General features: G+C 43.2%; 1 protein-coding gene across 2 annotated transcripts; it reads right to left on the bottom strand.

The window, feature by feature from the left end:
- Window positions 1-274: 274 nt before the first annotated feature.
- Window positions 275-16,686, bottom strand: tmem220 (transmembrane protein 220). 2 transcript variants are annotated; one of them, XM_039740337.1, is made up of 6 exons: window positions 16,494-16,677; window positions 16,201-16,230; window positions 15,510-15,570; window positions 8,337-8,460; window positions 5,026-5,085; window positions 275-1,206 (listed from the first exon to the last, which is right to left on the bottom strand). In XM_039740337.1, exons 1-6 carry the CDS (start codon window positions 16,611-16,613, stop codon window positions 1,074-1,076), a joined length of 528 nt encoding a protein of 175 aa, XP_039596271.1. In that variant the 5' UTR covers window positions 16,614-16,677; the 3' UTR covers window positions 275-1,073. The 2 variants fall into 2 exon arrangements, with proteins under 2 accessions (XP_039596271.1, XP_039596272.1); XM_039740338.1 differs by lacking the exon at window positions 5,026-5,085 and having other exon boundaries at window positions 16,494-16,686.
- Between the last annotated feature and the right edge of the window lie 1,388 nt (window positions 16,687-18,074).

The following is an 18,074-nucleotide window of genomic DNA, read 5'->3' as shown; positions in this document are numbered from 1 at the left end:
TTGGAAATCTGATTCTGAAGGAGTCACCAGCCTTGAACCTCACCGTGCGTCTCTGGTCAAATCGGGTTCTGGGGAGCCTAAATTACGCAAATGAATGGAAAACTTTGTAAGCCGTAGCATTTGCAAGGAGTTGGTCTGATATAGAGTATGTAAAATTGACTGCACAGCCATAATGTGAACAGGACTTGTGAAGTTTGCATGTGCTGCCGAGAGGCCTGCGCATTCGGTGGTTGGGTTTGTAAGACCTGCCCTTTGCACAGATCACCATATTCTCTTAAAGTACTGGAGTTGTTTTATTAGCCTTACTATCTACTGGTTCTTGTGAAGACAAAACAGCACAACGGACATACTAATACCTGAAACACGCTGGAAGATGCAAGACGGACATTTTAGTGTTTTGGTGGTAAAAAACTGCCAACTCTTATACTTTGAAACTTCACAAGCCGAGCCTAAAGAATGCGTACACAGGGAAGTAGAGTTTAACATACAATATACAAATAAAGAAAGTGATCCAAATTCTAAAGATGTACATTAAACTGTATCTTGAAATAGAGTCACTGCGATGGATGAACGGGGATGAACAGGTTGACCGCATTATCATGATGGATGTAAAGGGTATCTCAGACATGACAGCCATAGGGGAAAATGCAAATGATCAGTTCTTCCAATGTTTTTTAAAAGTTTTTATCACTTGTGCCCTGCAGTCATTGCCAGCTAGAAATGCTCTGGTGATCTGCCACCTTGGCAAGTCAGACTGGTGATAAAACGGATGACATATTCCTGGAATTACTTCAATTGATGTTCGTATTTTCAGTTAATAACGTTGTCAGCACATGTTATCATCGTGTCAAGAAGCGCGCAGCCTCCATCGTCCTTTTTCTGAACCCCATTTTACTCGGTCCAGGCCAAGTGTATGGCATATATTACAAAAATAACTGAACTGGACACAAACCATCCTGGCATCATCAAAAATATTGTCCTCATACTTCGCTAATGTGCACGGATTGCCTAACGTTACGCACTCAGTGGTCTCCAAGGGGGTTAATGTGGCTCGGATGCTTTTACACTGCTTCTCACAGGGCGGTCTTACAGTGCGAGGGCCAGGAGTCTCTCAGGTGTGTGTTCACGTGGTAATACAGCCAGGCCACAACTGGAAATGCAACAATTACACCTGCAGCTGAAAGTCTCAGTCCTCCAACTGGATTCCTGATAAAATAAAAATGCAAATGATAAGCGTGTTAACAACAAAAGCTTTTTCTTCAGTGCAGAAGACAATAACAAACACTCAAGCACTGCACGCGTCTATCAATATCCATCTTCTGAAGCGGCTTTTTCCTTTACGGATTTGTGAGAATGCCTTTTCCTTCCTGTAGTTGTTTTAACTTGGTGAAGCCAGCAGACGTGTTTGAGGGGAGCCAAATGGCACTCCAACGTTTGGCTCACTGGCACATTCAGCAGTTCAGTGCCTCGACGCTGATTAACATCCAATTCATGCTTTGGGTAGGCGGAGGACAGAAAAGTGAAACCAAACGCATGACAAAAAAAAAAAATCATTTTCAGAGCACAACTGGGCCCGAGGATTCTGCATGAAAAGGCGTTTGCACTTAAAGCTCCACACAAGACTATAAAACCTTTCACAAATGACACACTGTAAAAAATGTCAGTAAATTTAACGGTACAAATACTGTAAATGGTGAAAGTAAAAGACCTTTTCTGAAAAAAAGGAAAGTTACCTTATGTTCTACTGAAAATTACCTGTATATCTTAAACAGTAAATTTCATTATTTTTTACAGCCAAGTTCTGTAAAATCAATATTTTTCTTCCTTCAAAATATGCTAAATATCGTTTATTGATGCATTACAGTTATACTGAAAAAAAAAATCAAGATAATTTTACAGTGTAAAACTCTTAAATAACGAAGGTAAACAACCGTAAAATGTAAAACGGTAAATCACTGGTTCAGTAAAACCGGCTACGATATTTGCATAAGGACACGCCCCTTTTTACAATATTGTTCCTGGTGAACTGCATACCTTTGAATACGAGGGAAAGAAACTTCACCTAAGTTAGCAGACTTATTTTTCCTCACGTGCTGAAGGTTTTTTAAGGTTATGGAAGCCGATTTATGGTGGGTTGTATTCGATAAGTAGGACACCATACACCACAAAAGAAAACTGTACTTCCCCACCAGACAACGTGCCGTAACTTCCTTAAACATTGAATTGTTTTTGATGTATACAAATAAATAGTACATGCTTGCTATTGGTTGTTGTTACTTAACTGATGCAAACTGTGTACTGGGGTTTGACTCAGCCAATACATATTGGTTATTGATTGTCATGTATATTACACAACACGAACTTCTGGTTATGGTCAGATATTCCCTTTAGTGATGGGAAGTTCAGATCATTTTACAGACTCGGACCTTTGAGTCTCGTTCAGCAAAATGAACAAATCTTTTATCGAGTCATTTCGTTCAATTCTGTTTCCGGCTCAGACTGAGTTGGTTAAGCTTTATGGGGCTATCACGTGATGAACGAACGACTCGAAAAACCCGAAGACTCGAAACAGGTGAATCAATAATTCCAATACAGCAACCATAGGAAGTTGTGCAAATGCATATGCGCGACTGAACGAATCACTCCCACGAGACGACTCGTTTCTTCCCGAGTCACATTAAAGATTCGTTCCAAATGAACGAATCGCTCAAGAACGACCCATCACTAATTCCCTTCTGTTGGAATTTGTTGCAAAGACCAAATAGTTTTTACTACAAAATTATAAATGTAGACCTAAAAATATTTTCACCTTATTTATTACAGTAAAATTTTGGCAATCCAGCTGCCAGTTTTTTACCGTAAATTTAACATTTTTTAAAGTGTACCATAGACCAAAAAAATATTGTTACCTTCTTTTTTACGGTAAAATCCTGGCGACCCCAGCTGCCAGTTTTTTACCGTAAATTTAACATTATTTTTTTTTACAGTGCAGGAGACAAAGTTAAGGGTGTCCCAATGTCTCCTGCAGATACTTTTTTTTAAAAGGACTAGGGGGTCTGCGGTGGGCTCGCACCCTGCCTGGGGTTTGTTTCCTGCCTTGCGCCCTGTGTTGGCTGGGATTGGCTCCAGCAGACCCCCGTGACCCTGTGTTAAGATATAGCGGGTTGGATAATGGATGGATGGACTGGGGGTTTCGCTCGCCAGTTCCCGTGCCTGTGCTACACGCTAGCTCTTTGCAGTTCTGCCGCTTGCGTATGGGGATGCGAATGTAGAATTGTTACATATGCATAATAGAACTGCTTTACATTACAGTGAGTAATTAACCATATTAAAAAATAGTAAAACATAATAAATTGAAAGTAAATTATGTTTCATGTTGCGTCAAGAGTTATTTGTGGCATTGTACATTTGTGCTCTGTTTGGCTTTGAAATTAGCACGCAAATATTTTTAAAACTAACAATTTTACTATAAAACTTCAGTAAAAACAAACTTTTTGTCAAAATCGCACTGAATTTTGATTCTGCGTTTGGACTTTCATCATGACAATGCAACATATAACTGCCCGTGAGAGAATTTAGTTCTCTCTCTATTAAATAAAACGACTTTTTCGAATGTTTGCCTCTGTGATGTGTAAATTGTCTTTGCAAAAGCTATTCTAACAGGAAACGGTTAACGTTTTAATACGACTGGTATATCAAGACCTCCTTTGTTGTGTAATGTTATCCCCTGAAGATTTACTACATTAACTTTCTTGTCACCTGTTAAAATTTGACATGTCAGAATTGTTTGAATAATTTTGAATACAACTAATCTTGTCCTGTTGCATAGCCCATCACTCAGACATAAATTACGTAATAACATTACGATACATCCTTCTGTCAACAGCAATTTGGCTGGTGGAAGACCAGACGGTGTTAACGATTGTAGTTTTTAGCTTCCGCACCATCACCACCAACTGTTTCAGCATAGTCTATTGATATGCATTTAACTTAACTGCCGTGTAACCGATCGACAATTTTCACATTCATTCGTTTGACTTCATCGTTTCTCGGTACTAGGATTGCCCGTATACGTGTTTCTTCTGTTGAAAACCCTTCTGGATGAAATTCATCAATAAGATTTGGAAATAATACGGGGCGGCACGGTGTAGCAAGTGGTTAGCGCTGCTGCCTCGCAGTTAGGAGACCCGGGTTCGCTTCCCAAGTCCTCCCTGCGTGGAGTTTGCATGTTCTCCCCGTGTCTGTGCGAGTTTCCTCCCACAATCCAAAGACATGCACAAGCAGGTTTTGGTGGATTGGTGATACTAAATTGGCCCTAGTGTGCGCTTGGTGTGTTTGTGTGTCCCCTGCGGTGGGTTGGCACCCTGCCTTGTGCCCTGTGTTGGCTGGGATTGGCTCCAGCGGACCCCTGTCACCCTGTGTTCGGATTCAGCGGGTTAGACAATGGATGGATGTGCTTGGTGTGTGGGTGAGTGTGTGTGTGCCCTGTAGTGGGCTGGCACCCGCCCAGGGTTTGTTTCATGCCTTGCACCCTGTGTTGGCTGGGATTGGCTCCAGCAGACCCCCATGACCCTGTAGCGAGTTGGATAATGGATGGACGTCATCTTTAATTGGGAACTTTAAGTGAGGAAAACGTAACAATTTATAAGAGCTGAGAGCGCAGGAACCGAGTCTGACAAAAGCATTCACACCAATGAGAGGTGACAGGACCGCGGGCGTGGTTGAATGTCTGGAAAACATTCGGGATTAAATCACGTAGAGATCTGTACATAGACAATGTCTTTGCATCCTAAATCCACTCTAAATGTAACTTTCCAGAAATGTTGAAAATGGTTGAGAGGAGGACAGGACTTAAAAAAAAATGTCACGGCCACAGTCTTGTCTCGCGGGACTTGAAAGAATCTCTTGAAAAAAGTCTCATCACAGGATTTTTTTTTTTTTATATAATAGAGATGTTCAAGATTTCCACTTCTAATTTTTAATCAAACATTAATAGGTTAATAAAATGAAATAAAAATAACTTACTTCCCTGAACGGCGACAAAGGAGAAGCCATACAGCAACTAACAGCAAACCAAAAAGCTCCCTAAATACAGAAAGTACAGCACTTACACATTTGTCTCTTCAAAAATATCACAAGTCACTTACATCATAATGACAGAGATTTTATCTTTCCAAAATTCAAAGTGTACATATTAAAAGTATTTTATTCTTAAAACAGAGATTTCATGACAGTACCTTCTACCCACAAACTGCGAGATTAAGACTTGAGAGTCTTCTCCACCAAACCAATGAAAGTAAAATGTCTTTAATGTGTTTGGGGTCTGCTGAGGGATGGATGATCTTTATTAACCATTCAAAACTCTGTAAGTTTGTACTGATGGGTTATTCAAATCACCACACGCACCCAACCCTGTTGTGGCGATAAAATAATGAATGGCCACTTTTATCATTCAGTTAAATCAGGACAACAATTTAATAATGTCAAGATCTTAACGGTCATCAAACAGTCCTGCCACGGTTCATTTCCTAACAGCCATATTGTTTCCTGGATTAGGATTAATATTATATATTTTTTTCTTTTCCCGACCGATTTTGATGTACTTTCTCCGGTCCTGTTCAGCCAACATACACCGGACTTACAATACAACTCGAAGTCCTGCCACGTGCAAAAGTTCGCTGACGACACTGCTATGGTGGGCTGCATCAGGAGTGGGCAGGAGGAGGAGTACAGGAACCTAATCAAGGACTTTGTTAAATGGTGCGACTCAAACCACTTACACCTGAACACCAGCAAAACCAAGGAGCTGGTGGTGGATTTTAGGAGGACCAGACCCCTCGTGGACCCCGTGATCATCAGAGGTGACTGTGCGGAGGGTGCAGACCTGTAAATACCTGGGAGTGCAGCTGGATGATAAACTGGACTGGACTGCCAATACTGATGATCTGTGTAAGAGAGGACAGAGCCGACTATACTTCATTAGAGGACTGGTGTCCTTCAACATCTGTAATAAGATGCTGCAGATGTTCAATCAGAAGGTTGTGGCGAGCGCCCTCTTCTACACGATGGTGTGCTGGGGAGGCAGCATAAAGAAGAGGGACAAACTGGTGAGGAAGGCAGGCTCTATTGTAGGTACGGAGCTGGGCAGCGAGTGACGGGCACTGAGCAGACTCCTGTCAATCATGGAGAATCCACTGAACAGGATCATCTCCAGACAGAGGAGCAGCTTCAGAGACAGACTGCGGTCACCATCCTGCTCCACTGACAGACTGAGGAGACCCCACACTATGCGACTCTTCAATTCCACTCGGGGGGGTAAACGTTAACATTATACAAAGTTATTGTCTGTTATACCTGCATTGTTCTCACTCTTTAATTTAATATTGTTCTTTATCAGTATGCTGCTGCTGGATTATGTGAATTTCCCCTTGGGATTAATAAAGTATCTATCTATCCATCCATCTATCTATGATTCACCTAAGTAAATTATTGGTCCACAATAGAAATGTAATCCTGCAGTACTTCCTTGCTTTGCACCCCAATAAATATAAGTTGTCAGCAATATACTAATAACCCAATTGTGTTTCACTCCAATGGAGGAAGCATTTTAAGATAGAGAAGCTTTTATCTGTGACACCTCTGCACGAGAACCACCTTTTTCCACCCTCTCAAACGTACAGATTTTTGGAAAACATTTGGGATTAAATCACGTAGAGATCTGTACATAGACAACGTCTTTGCATCCTACGAACAATTACATTCCAAATTTAACTTTCCAGAAAAACATTTCTTTCACTACCTTCAAATTAGAAACCTTGTTAAACAAAAGCTGCCCAATTTTCCTCACCTCCCACCTATCTATGTTGGAAAAAATATTGATCAGTCTTGAGGACTCGGACAGCACTTCCGTAATATATAAAACCATTTTAGAGTCCCTCCCTTTCAAAAATCCAAGAGTACAGCGGGAAAAGGATCTCTCACTCAACATCTCAGAAAAGGAGTGGAAAGTAGCAATGCAGAGAATTCACTCGAGCTCCATATGCACAAAGCATACAATTATTCAACTCCAAATTATCTATCGAGTGCATCCCTCTCGTTTAAAATTGCCCAAAATGTTTCCAGGGCAAGATCAAACAATTGAGCTCCAGCCTCACTGGGCCTCATGTTTTGGGCCTGCACCATTTTGAACCAAAATCTTTAAATGCCTTTCAGACAGCCTTGGTGTCCCAATCCCTCCTAATCCCCTAAAAGCTGTGTTTGGGTCACTCCCAGAGGGGCTTAAAGTGGAGGAGGACTAACAAACTGTACTACACTGCTGGCATGTAGACTTATCTTGGTCAGCTCGAAGAATCCTAACTCTCCTGTTCTAAGTCAGTGGGTAACTGATGTCACATCTACTATTTGAAACTGGAATAAAATCAAATTCGCACTGTGCAAAACTTTTTCAAAGCCTGGCAGGATCGGATCAGTAACATTTTAGAATAAGCATTTAAATTGAGGAAGCAGGTTGTTTCCCCTCTTTTACTCCATCTACCTTTATTTATTTATCTATTTACTTATTTTTGCTAGTGTCACACACGTGCGAATAGCAGGACGTTGTGTGGACCAAGTAATGGTAATTCCACGGCAGGCCAGGGGAGGGCGGGTTGCATTAAACCTTCTCCTGCTATCTCTACAGACCAGCCGCGGGAAAACCGATCTGAATCAAGAACGTCATTTCCAGTTCCGGCGCCCAGAAGAACGTCACTTCCGGTCCCGGCTCACAGGCTGATGTCAGAGAAACATCACTTCCAGTTAAAATACGTCACTTCCTGTCTGACCACTTAAAACCGCCATCTTTTCAAACCTTCACCAGTTCCGTTTCGGACTCCATGCTGTCATCATCATTAAATGAACTTAAAAGAATCCTTTCCAGCTAGGAATATTATACGGGTGGCTGCCCCAAACTTTTTCTACGTGTGTCGAGTCGCTTCTTTTTTACACTAGCTTTAAGTTTTACTCTGCTGGCCTAGCTCTCTTTCTCAGGGTTGGGGGTTGATTTGTTTCAAACCTTTTTTTTTGTAAAACTATTATTTGTATGGAATGCTATTTGATTTTAATAAAACCAATGAAGTAAAAAAAAAAAAATTATAAAAATCTAGAGACATCACAGGCCACATTGTGGAGACACTTCTCACCGCCAGGCTCCTTAAATAAACTTTCTGCAGTACCCAAACATAAATGAGTTTTAGGCCCGACTTACACCAAATGAACCCTGGAACTGGGCCGGTGATGACCCAGTAAATACACTAACTGGGGGGGCTCTACCCGCTCTGCATTTGCCACAAGTCACGTACCTGCCTTCCTCCTCATGGAGGATGTTCTTGGTTGCATTTCTGTAGACTGACAGACCCACAGCACCAGCAACGATAAGGCAGGAAGCCGTATGCAAATCAGACAGCTGACTCCATATTAAATTCTCTAAAATAAATGACAGTGATACTTTATTGTCAGGCAGGTTTGAACTTTTTCTCGCATCACAGCAGCACCGTCTATGCATGGGGCCACCCAAATAACTCATTTAAATTAAAACATTTAACACGACACCATCACAAAACGCCATAAAGCACAACAGAATGGATTAGTAAATCGCCATTTATTCTAATAAGGTGGTTTCACAGAAAAGGAATCCCAAAAGCTGAATATATCTGATCGAGTCCAGTGCGACCAAGTGTGGACGTGTGAATCAAGGTGTCCTCTGATGAACTGGTAAAAGCCTGCCTTATCTCCGGATGCCACTCTCATAGGCTCAGCATCCCCAAGGATTTCTAGAAGAGTGGAAGAAATGGATAGAAAAAACGACTACTGCAGTTTAAGTCGACGTTGGCTTGCACTGAATTTGGTGGAATCTGTGTACGAGGCGAGACACAAAAATAATTGGACTGGGCTTGGGGCTTTCCTGGAAAACCATCTGGAGGTCGGATGGACGTGAATCATAGAACTCTATCCCCTCCTACACACCGACCAGCTCGGTATATCCTGTGAAGAGCCCAGTCGGTATCTGCACAACAATCGCTACACGAGTTTCCGCGACAATGTTGGGTGAAAAAAGTGAGACAAGGCAAGATAACGCTCCCGCGCATCACTGAAAAAAGTATAACATTGATGTTGTTCATTCAACGGAAATTTTCTCTTTCAAGCAACTTAAGATTAGTCATTTAGTGTTGTAGCTTGAAATATTTGGCTTCAGATCTCAATCAAATAAAAAAAAAAACTGTTTGTACCAAAGTAAGTTATGGTGGAGGGAATAAACGTAAAAATCCTACTTCAGTTAGCCTAATATTTTAGGTTGTTCATGTGCTGTGTCGGAGGGCCGTTTGTATTTTCTTCTGGTCGAACTTTTCCAGCTGTGAAAAAAGAAGAACACTTTCCCGAGTGGAGTGGACGTGGCTATACGGGTCCAGTTATTTTTTGCAGCAGACTTTTATAACGGAGGATTTTTAGTAAGTAACCCTGTTTCTCAACTGTCAATTTTAAGTATAAGAACTCACAATAAAACATACTTTCAAGAAAGCTGTAGAAACGTTTAATAATTTTTTGTTGTAGATTTAAGATTTACACTGCAAAATGCTTGTGTATTTGCAGTAGATTTTTAAATAAATGTAAAAAGTACAGAATTGGAATGGGTTATGTTCATAATATCTCTAATAGCATAAAAACAGGTTACGACAAATAAACCATTATAAATTGGAACAACTTAAAAAATAGATTTACTTCAGTGTAAAACAAGTGAATTGCATCCAATCACTCTAAATGATTTGCCTCAACTTAAAAATTGTTTGTTCAATAAGATAAAAAGAATTCTATTGGTTCAGATTGAAAATATTATTAAGTGTGAATCATTACCGGAATTATTTTAAGTTGAATGGAGGTTATACTGTTTTCAGTGCACAATGCTTTTTCCGTAAAACATTCCTGTCCTCGATCATCCTCCCTATTCACCTGATTTAGCTCCCTGTGATTTTTACTTGTTCCCGAAAATCAAAAGTGACCTGACGGAAACACATTTTTTCTTCAACGGATGAAGTGAAGACACACACGGCAAGCCTGTTGAAGAGCTTCAAGCAGGAAGACTTCCAGCACCGTTTCAATCAATGGAAGATACGTATGGAGCGGTGTAGAGATCGGGAGGGGGAGTACAGTATATAGAAGGTGACAATATTTAGAATGCTGGAATTCATCAATAAATATACACAGTATATATATATATATATATTTTTTTTTACCAATCCGGTTATTTTTGTGTCTCACCTCGTATAGAACTGGAAAGCATCTCCAAACCTTGTACAAGTATGTTGATCAACTTGCTCGATTCTTTCTAACTTGAGTATTACAATTTAGCTGCCACTCATGATCTACAATTTCGGCTTTCCCCGCCGCCACCACCAAAGTCAGGTTTACCGTCATGTGCATAAAATTCAATGGGATTCTCACTTATAGGCCAGGGGCAGCAGTGCAATATACACAACCTGTGACAGCAAATACAACACCAAGGACCCTCATGCATTGTCAGTGATGTCTGTTGAGTCGTGGATGAACACTGGCCCCCCCGATTCTAGCGATGTCAATTTGGAGGGCCCCCACCCCCACCACCACCATTTGCTAAAATGGAGAAGGTAGAAGAGTGACTGTGCAGCAAATAAAACAGCATATGTCTCCAATTTCTTTCCTTTTGGCAAATGGTGATTTCCTGTTGCTGCCATAACTTTGATTGTTATAATTTTGAGTGATATGTTGGGAGACGTTACAGAGCTTTGCCCTCACTATTCGACATTTAAAATAAAGGCACTTACATGAAAAATTGAACAGATTCAGGTTCACTTTGAAAACAGCATCTGTAAATTAGACCAATTATCCTACAGTCCACGACTATTTCTTGTTTGTGATTAATGTGCTACAGTCTGTGCTATAGTAAAATGAAAACCTTACGCTTGCACTATATTTCATCTGAGAGAATGTATACTTGTAGACTGTTGCCAAGTAATAAAATATGGTAACATGGTCTGCTTTCTTCAAAATAGCAGAGTGAAGGCAAAGGGGCCAACAAGTGCTAAACACCTCTGGGAACTCCTTCAAGACTGTTGGAAAACCATTTCAGGTGACTACCTGTTGAAGCTCATCGAGAGAATGCCAAGAGTGTGCAAAGCAGTAATCGGAGCAAAGGGTGGCTATTTTGAAGAAACTAGAATATAAAACATGTTTTCAGTTATTTCACCTTTTTTGTTAAGTACATAACTCCACATGTGTTCATTCATAGTTTTGATGCCTTCAGTGAGACTCTATCAATGTAAATGGTCATGAAAAGAAAGAAAACACATTGAATGAGGCGGTGTGTCCAAACTTTTGGCCTGTACTGTACATGTTTCAGAGAATACACTTACTTGCACTATAATCCCAAGCAGGTCACTTAAACCAGGGGTCCTCAATCACAGTCCTGGAGGGCCGCAGTGGCTGCAGGTTTTTGCTCCAACCCAGCTGCTTAATAAGAAGCACTTATTGCTCAAGTAACACTTCTGCTTCACTTTAGTTGCCTCACTCATTAAAATTATGAACCCTTATTGCTTATTTTAGTCTTAACCAGCTATATTCTTCGTTTTTAATCAGCCCTTATTAGCAATAGGAAGCAAAAGACAAAAGAGACCAGCATTTCTCCATTTAGCTTTTTACCATCTATTCCTGTGTGTATTTATCATCCACTATTGGGTTTAATTAAAAACTTGGAAGGAAAGTGAAGAGAAAAAAGGGAAGGACTGAGAATTACTCCTCCATTTTAGCCTTCAAATTATTTGGATGATATCCTTAGAAAGGTGAAAAAAATCTAGGATATGAGAATGACCTCCCCTCCTTGAACTGTCACCTTATCGTGGTGGAGGGGTTTGCGTGTCCCAATCGTCCTAGGAGCCATGTTGTCTGGGGCTTTATGCCCTGGTAGGGTCACCCAAGGCAAACTGGTCCTAGGTGAGGGATGAGACAAAGAGCGGTTCAACAAACCTCCAATGAAGAGCAAAAACTTTGGACAACGTTTTCCCTTGCCCGGTCACAGGTCACCAGGGCCCCTCTGGAGCCAGGCCTGGAGGTGGGGCTCGATGGCAATTGCCTGGTGGCCGGGCCTACACCCATGCGGCTCGGCCGGGCAGAGCCCGAAGAGGTAACGTGGGTCCTCCTTCCCATGGGCTCACCACCTATGGGAGGGGCCAAGGAGGTTGGGTGCAGTGTGAGTTGGGTGGTGGCCGAAGGCAGGGACCTTGGCAGTCTGATCCTCGGCTACAGAAACTGGCTCTTGGGACGTGGAATGTCACCTCTCTGAAGGGGAAGGAGCCTGAGCTAGTGCGCAAGGTCGAGAGGTTCCGGCTAGATATAGTCGGACTCATCTCGACGCACAGCTTGGACTCTGGAACCAATCTCTACCACTCTGAAGTTGCCCCCAGTGAGAGGCGCCAAGCAGGTGTGGGCATACTTATTGTTGGCCACACCCCCCGACCCCCTATTTGGAGCCTGTGCAGCTCCGCCTTCGGGTGGGGGGAGGGTCCTGACTGTTGTTTGTGCGTATGCGCCGAACAGCAGTTTGGAGTATCCACCCTTTTTGGAGTCTCTGGAGGGAGTGCTAGACTGCATACCTTCTGGGGACTCCCTCGTTCTGCTGGGAGACTTCAATGCTCACGTGGGCAATGACAGTGAGACCTGGAAGGGCGGGATTGGGAGGAATGCCCCCATCTGAACCCAAGCGGTGTTTTGTTATTGGACTTCTGTGCTCGTCACGGATTGTCCATAACGAATACCATATTCAGGCATAAGGGTATTCATATGTGCACTTGGCACCAGGACACCATAGGCCTCAGTTCGATGATCGACTTTGTGGTCGTGTCGTCGGACTTGCGGCCATATGTCTTGGACACTCGGGTGAAGAGAGGGGCAGAGCTGTCAACTGATCACCACCTGGTGGTGAGTTGGCTTCAATGGTGGGGGAAGATGCCAGTCAGACCTGGTAGGCCCAAACATGTTGTGAGGGTCTGCTGGGAACAGCCAGCAGAGTCCCCTGTCAGAAGTAGCTTCAACTCCCACCTTCAGCAGAACTTCGATCACATCCCGAGGGAGGTGGGGGACATTGAGTTCGAATGGGCCACGTTCCGTGCCTCTATTGTTGAGGCGGCTGACCGCAGCTATGGCCGTAAGGTGGTCGGTGCCTGTCGTGGCGGCAATCCCCGAACCCGTTGGTGGACACCGGCAGTGAGGGATGCCGTCAAGCTGAAGGAGTCCTATAGGACCTTTATGTCCTGTGGGTCTCTGGAGGCAGCTAATAGGTACCAACAGGCCAAGCAGAATGCAGCTTCGGTGGTTGCTGAGGCAAAAACTCGGGCATGGGAGGAATTTGGAGAGGCCATGAAGGTCTCAGGAGGGGGAAGCAGTGCAGTGTCAACACCATATATGGTGGGGATGGTGCGCTGCTGACCTCGACTCGGGACGTTGTGGGTCGGTGGGGGGAGTACTTTGAAGACCTCCTCAATCCCACTAACATGCCTTCCAATGAGGAAGCAGAGCCTGGGGACTCTGAGGTGGGCTCTCCCATCTCTGGGACTGAGGTCACCGAGGTGGTCAAAAAACTCCTTGGTGGCAGGGCCCCGGGGGTGGATGAGATACGCCCGGAGTTCCTCAAGGCTCTGGATGTTGTAGGACTGTCTTGGTTGACACGTCTCTGCAACATCGCATGGACATCGGGGACAGTGCCTCTGGATTGGCAGACCGGGGTGGTGGTCCCCCTCTTTAAAAAGGGGGACCGGAGGGTGTGTTCCAACACAGAGGGATAACACTCCACAGCCTCACTGGAAAAGTCTATTCGGGGGTTCTGGAGAGGAGGGTCCGTCGGATAGTCAAACCTCGGATTCAGGAGGAACAGTGTGGTTTTCGTCCTGGTCGCGGAACAGTGGACCAGCTCTTCACCCTTAGCAGAGTCCTGGAGGGTGCATGGGAGTTTGCCCAACCAGTCTACATTTTGTGGACTTGGAAAAGGCGTTCGACCGTGTCCCTCAGGGAATCCTGTGGGGGGTGCTCTGGGAGTATGGGGTACCGGACCCCCTGATAAGTGCTGTTCTGTCCCTGTACAACCGGTGTCAGAGCTTATTGCCGGCAGTAAGTGAGAGATGGACTTCGCCAGGGATGCCCTTTGTCACCGATTCTGTTCATAACTTTTATGGACAGAATTTCTAGGCACAGCCAGGGTGTTGAAGGGGTCCAGTTTGGTGGACTCAGGATTGGGTCACTGCTTTTTGCAGATGATGTTGTCCTGTTTGCTTCATCAGGCCGTGATCTTCAGCTCTCTCTGAATCGGTTCGCAGCTGAGTGTGAAGCGGCTGGGATGAGAATCAGCACCTCCAAATCCGAGAGCATGGTCCTCATCCGGAAAAGGGTGGAGTGCCCTCTCAGGGTTGGGGGAGAGATCCTGCCCTAAGTGAAGGAGTTCAAGTATCACGGGGTCTTTTTCACGAGTGAGGGAAGAATGGAGCGTGAGATCGACAGGCGGATCGGTGCGGCGTCCACAGTGATGCGGGCTCTACATCAGTCTGTCGTGGTGAAAAAGGAGCTGAGCCGTAAGGCAAAGCTCTCAGTTTACCAGTCGATCTACGTTCCTACCCTCACCTATGGTCATGAACTATGAGTAATGACCGAAAGAACGAGATTGTGAATACAAGCGGCTGAAATGAGTTTCCTCCGCAGGGTGTCTGGGCTTTCATTTAAAGATAAGGTGAGAAGCTCAGTCATCCGGGAGGGGCTCAGAGTAGAGCCGCTGCTCCTCCGCATCGAGAGGAGTCAGATGAGGTGGCTCGGGCATCTAATCAGGATGCCTCCAGGAAGCCTCCCTGGTGAGGTGTGGGCATGTCCAACCGGGAGGAGGCCCCGGGAAAGACCCAGGACATGCTGGAGGGACTATGTCTCCCGGCTGGCCTGGGAACACCTTGGGATTCTCCCGGAAGAGTTGAAAGAACTGGCCGCGGAGAGGGAAGTCTGGGCATCTCTGCTTAAGCTGCTGCCCCCGCGACCCGATCTCGGATAAGCGGAAGAGGATGGATGGATGGATGGAGAATGACCTGACATAGCAGAGTTAAAGCACTAACAAGCCATGAAATCAAATTAGTGGCAAGAATTGCTTTCTAATTAAGCAGCCGGGTTAGAACAATAACCTGTGGCCACTGCGGCCCTCCAGGACTGTGACTGAGGACCCCAGACTGAAGCTGTACTTTGTGCCACATGGGTTAGCAGTACTTTAGCTCTAGACCTGGAAAGAGCCATTATATGGTGCAAACTTTCGAAAGGCATTATGTTAAAAAAAAAATACTTAACATTGGTTAATTAAATTTCACTTTATATTCATACCTGCTAAAAATTCAATTTATATTTTCGTTATTTGAGTTATAGATAGAGCTGGAGTGCTTTTTGTGAAACGAACTTTAGAATCATTTAGGAGTATTCTATACCTGTTATTGCAGGCATCACACAGACCATAAAACACAGCCCTGATGGTATGATGTAGGCAGCCTGTGGAGAAACAGACAGCAGAGCATCAGAAAAAGGTTGTGCCTAAAATGAGTAAAAAGAAACATCTTTTTGCTTTTTAATATTCAACAATTAGGCTCTTAAATGGGTGATTGCTTACTGTCGATTTCCCATCAATGTTTGATCACACCTACTAACAGTTCTCGCTGGTTTCTGAAACCCTGGCAAGAAGAATAAATGAATTTACCAACGTCATTAATGGGTCCTCCAGGCCCAAGGACGACCGCTCGCCTTCCTCTGTGAGCCAAATCAAGTTGTACGTTTCCGGATGCGATAGGAAAGCGGATTCCATTCGGTTCATTCTTCTAAAACACTCGTCCACTTACGTGGTCAGCAGAACATAAGAAAAAAATCACGGCACGGGGCAGGAAACGTAACTGGATGGACTGCCAGTCCACCATAAGGCAAACCCAAATTAACAGCATAAAGAAAACTGATAAATGACTATGACATTATCCAATCACAGTAACTAACTCCTGTGTCAGTTTAAACGACGTATTTACTGTAAATTAAGTATTTTCCAACATCATAAAAGCTACTTAGTTGCGCGTATAAATTGCAGCAGGCACTAGCTCTCTAGTTTTTAATTACGTTGAACAATCCGATACTTACCATCCAGATTCCGGCATCTGGGTCGTTCACCTGTAAAAAGAAAACTCGGCTGTGATCAGAAATCTTTTGAAATGTAAAGAAAAAAGAAAGGAAAAGTCTCTTGACGGGACACTCGTGCCTCTTCTACTGAACATAGCAAGACACGTAAGCTCTTAGTCATTTGTATTTTTTTAATTGTTTACGTTTGAAAGGCACGCGTTTTAAAAAAAAAAAAAAAACTCAATACGCACACTTCGATTTCTGGTGGACTACAAGACCCGGGAGGGCACTCGGCCGGCCCGACTTCTACTTGCCTGCACGTAAGCGGCTAAAGCGAAAAAGCAGCACATGCAAAAGTTGCACATTCGCCACATGGCCGGGAAACACCGCTGAAATGAACTGCTCAATTCTCGTTTGGAAGCGTCGCTTTTCATTTTGGTTTCCTCTCCACTCGAAGAAGAAGAAGAAAACAAAAACGGAAGTTGTCCCGTTGCATTTTGGATATTGTAGTTTGTGAATGTGTACTTTTGTTAAGTTTTACAATACAATTTCAAGTATCCATTTCTCTACATGCAAAGAATGATACATCAAAATAAAAATAATAGTAATAGCAATGATAATAATAATACTGTACTAGAAAAAAAGAATATCGTTTCTTGTATGTTGCCTACATAGTGCAGCGTGTCCGGCTTCAGGGCGATTGACGCAGTTTTAACGCTAGGTGTCCTGCTTTAACTGCTTCGAGTTACATACTATAAATCAGTAATATTCCAAAAAAATTATATCCTATATAAAAATACTAAATAATAAAGAATTTTACATAAAATGTATTTCATTTTATTTAACTTAAGGTGTCTTCCATCACACAGCACTGAAGACAGCCGAGTCCCTTCCTTGAGAAAATCTGGGAGACCAGCATGCTTTTCTAACAGAATGTATTGTCAATATGTATTAGACTTCTGAAGCTATACTTGGTATTGAGGCTGGGCGTCATGCTCTAATACGGTGTTGTGTCATTCATTTTATAGTGATCATACATCAATGTCAGTTATGCTCAATGCTTTTGCTCCACTCTCTAAACTATAAACAAGCGGTTCCCAAACTCGGCACTGCAGACCCACTGTGGTTGCAGGTTTTTGATCCAACCAACTTCTGCTTATAATTGGTCGTCGACCCTACAAAAGTGAGCTGTTGTTTCCCAGTTTCTGCATTTTGGGGTCAATGTAAAAATTAGATAGATATTTTAGTGTAGTTGGCAGGAGTAGATAGACAGAATTTGGTATAGTAGGCAGGATTACATAGATAGATAGACAGATGTGAACGAGCACTTGATAAAATAGATGGATGGGATGGACACACCTATTAACATGTCACCTGACACTATCAGAGGGAGTCCCCACAAAGCAGAGCCATAGATAGATAGATAGATTTAAAATAAAATATTAAGTTATACCATAAAAACTGTTGAATGTATGTCAAGGGACATTATGCTCAAACTATACACATCTGGTGGATTGTGTGCAGTTCTGGTGACAGCGCTACAAGAAAGACATAGCAGCTCTTGAAGCCGTGCAGAGGAGAGCAATCAAGTGTATCCCAATACTTAAGGACATGTCCTAATGTGACAAACTCACAGAATTAAACCTGTTTAGTGTCGAGCAGAGGAGACTGTGTGGGGACGCAATCCAGGTATTTTAAATCAATCCTCAAAGGTATTGATAAAGTAGATACAGCAACAATCTTTCGGCTTAAGGGTGAATCAAATACTCGTGAACAGCAATGGAAATTAAGAAGTGTGTTCAGGACTGAAGCCAGAAAATACTTCTGGGACTCTGGAACAAACTACCAACACATGTATTGAGCATTATAGTAACCGTGTATTAGTGCTGGGCGAT

Source organism: Polypterus senegalus, chromosome 17 (genome assembly GCF_016835505.1).
Source record: "Polypterus senegalus isolate Bchr_013 chromosome 17, ASM1683550v1, whole genome shotgun sequence".
Classification (NCBI taxonomy): Eukaryota; Metazoa; Chordata; class Cladistia; order Polypteriformes; family Polypteridae; genus Polypterus; species Polypterus senegalus.
This window is presented reverse-complemented; position numbering and strand designations above follow the sequence as displayed.